The sequence below is a fragment of the Centruroides sculpturatus genome, unplaced genomic scaffold, assembly GCF_000671375.1.
Source record: "Centruroides sculpturatus isolate CEXI.00-Female unplaced genomic scaffold, Cexi_2.0 scaffold963, whole genome shotgun sequence".
NCBI lineage: Eukaryota > Metazoa > Arthropoda > Arachnida > Scorpiones > Buthidae > Centruroides > Centruroides sculpturatus.
In genome coordinates, this window is record NW_019385228.1 from 74,552 (window position 1) to 77,309 (window position 2,758).

General features: G+C 41.6%; 1 protein-coding gene across 1 annotated transcript; it reads left to right on the forward strand.

Annotated features, from left to right (window-relative positions):
- The first annotated feature begins 376 nt into the window (after nt 1-376).
- LOC111636441 lies at nt 377-1,324 on the forward strand. Its single transcript, XM_023381693.1, has one exon. It carries the CDS (start codon nt 377-379, stop codon nt 1,322-1,324), a length of 948 nt encoding a protein of 315 aa, XP_023237461.1.
- The last annotated feature ends 1,434 nt before the right edge of the window (nt 1,325-2,758 follow it).

A 2,758-nucleotide genomic window follows, 5' to 3' on the forward strand; every position in this document is an offset into this window, starting at 1 on the left:
TAGGTGTTACAGGTAAATATACCATACAGTATATTTACCTGTATTTTTTTTTGTAAGAAAAAAATACATTATATACAGTATATATATATATAATGTATTTTTTCTTACAAAAAGATAATATAATTTATAAAAGATAATTTATTTCCATAAGAAAATCTAGTCGACTACCTGGATTATGTAAAAAAAAAAATTTCTGCTCTAAGATTATCAGCACAAAACCNATCGTATTTATTCGAAACGGCATGGTCTGGATCACTATAGATGGCGGAGATACCAGGAACCATACGTGATCAGGGCGGTCTCTCATTTACGGAACCTAGGGATAGCGATTACGAACATATATCGACAACAGAATCTGCCGCCGACTGTCGAGCAGATGGGCTCGCGGATAAACATTGATGTGTTCAGGACTGGGAGTATTCGTCTACCTGGCGAGGACAGGGTGGCGTTCGACGAGTGGGTGCACAGATACCGAGTTGGGTGGTCTTTAATCGGGACAGATGGGTCGAAGTCACCCAATCGGACGTCGATGGGCGTCTTCATATTGGAGGGGCGGAAGAGTGAGACGTGGGAACTGGATGTTCAGTGTGGGGTATTCGGGGCAGAGGCTGCTGGGATTTTGCGGGTGATGGCTCTGTGTTTCCAAAATCCTTGTCCGACCATTCTAAGTACGGACAGTCGTTCTGTGTTCGAGGCGTTGACTAACGTGGGGTACACTACGGAAGCGATCATCATTGATATTGCGGCGGCTGTGTCGTCTTTCCCTCAGCCTTTTGAGTTCTTATGGACTCCGGGGCACGTTGGTATTGCCCTTAACGAGGACGCGGATAAGGCAGCGAAGGGAGAGTGTTTAACAGGTTCCTGGAAGAGGTCGCTGTTGCCTAAAGACATTCATCGGTTAGTATGGCAGGACACTCGTAATTCGTTACGGGACCACTGGGCTTCGGTCCATAGGAACAGGGGTAGGGAGTATCTCCGTCCTTTTGACCCGTGGCCTTATCACCACGCTTCATCGCGGCGGGCGGAAACACTGCTGGCGAAACTACGGACTGGTACGGCCCCACTCAACTACTTTCTTTATTCGCGTGGTATCGTCCCGTCCCCAAACTGTTTGTTCTGTGGGGAGGCAGAAACTGTTGATCACTTCTGGCTCAGGTGTCCCGAGTATACTACAAGTCGTACGGACCTACTGAAACACTTAAGACTGAACTTACAGACTGTGCGTACTTTGACTCCTCTGTATTGGCCTCAGGCAGACATGTCCTCGAAGTATCATATACGTCTTCTAGAACAGTATATTCATCGATCGGGTCGCTTCACCTAATAAGATGGCGCTGTAATTCGGAGAAAAAGCGATTATAGGCTGCAATCTCCATATAAACGAGAGAGAGAATGATGATGATGATGATGATGAAACCCAATATTGGTCGTCTTCTATAAGACCGACTCTTCCTTACTGTTTCTTCTGGAGTGAAAAGCGCATAGCTATAACACTCCTCTATGAGATATGAGATATGAGATATGAAACCCAATAGTTATTTTGGAATGCGATGTTCGATATTATCTAAGTTAGCTGTGTGTGGACGTAACTGCCGAGATGAGTGATATTTTAAAGAGGAAAAAAAAGGCGACTGGAGGCGCGAACCCAGGACTGCATTGCTGCAACGCAAGCCTGATGGAGGAGCGTTTGAGAGAAAAAACAAAGAAAAAGGCGAATGGTGGTTCGAACTCAATCTGCACGCTGCAACGCAAGACTGATGGTGGAGCGTTTGAGTGGGAAGAAAAAAAGGCTACCAGTGGTGCGAGCCCAGCTGCACGCTGCAACGCAAACATAAGGGTGGAGCGGAACTGACCCGACCACCAGCAGCATTGGCTCAGCAGTCAATGTTTTAGTATATTTATACTTAAAATATACGTAGTACCATCTATTCGTAGGAAATTTAATAAATCGTTATTAAGTGAATATCTACTGTATATAACCAGTTTCTGTCACGGTATGCCAAAACGGCCACTAGGGGCGCCCCTAGCTATTATTTACTAGAGCCCTCTATAAACAGAGTATGGTCAACTGGGGGGTCAAAATATGATTCGATACTGCCGATCACATGGTTTATGGACGCCATTATGTAGCCAGCTTCCCATCCGCTTATGACAAGCGAATGTCAATCAACTATTTATTACGATAAATAACAGAATTGGAAACTTTATATACCAGGTAATTTCGATCTAAAATAGATTCTAAACATCGAGTTAGTTCTTTACTATACTAAGGATAGAAATCATTATTTTAGCCTTTAGATCTGCCGATACATCTATATCGCTCTTAAAGCTACCATATAAAAATAGATCATGCCGGGTTGTTCAGTAATTACTTTTTTAAAAATCTAATAAAAGAATTCTCTAAAATTGAAAATTTAGTTCATATTTAACCTCCTTGTTCGTACTTTTCATTTTAAAATCTTTAATTAAACATATAAAATACTTAAAACTGAAAAAAAAACAAAAGAAATGCGTTAATTTTGAAGAGAAAGCTCCAAAGTTTATTTTCCATTGTCTTGCCTTCGAAATTTGACGCCAGTGAGTAACTGTGTTTACAGTTGAATGACCTTGAGAACAGCTGACATAGTCTTTCGCTGAACATTCTCATAAAATTTACAGGAGGAGAAGGGATTAAAGGTAAATTAAAATCGCGTTAAAATTTTTCGCATGGAAAAAAATTTCTGTAAGTAATTTGGAGATTTAAAAAACATCAAAAATA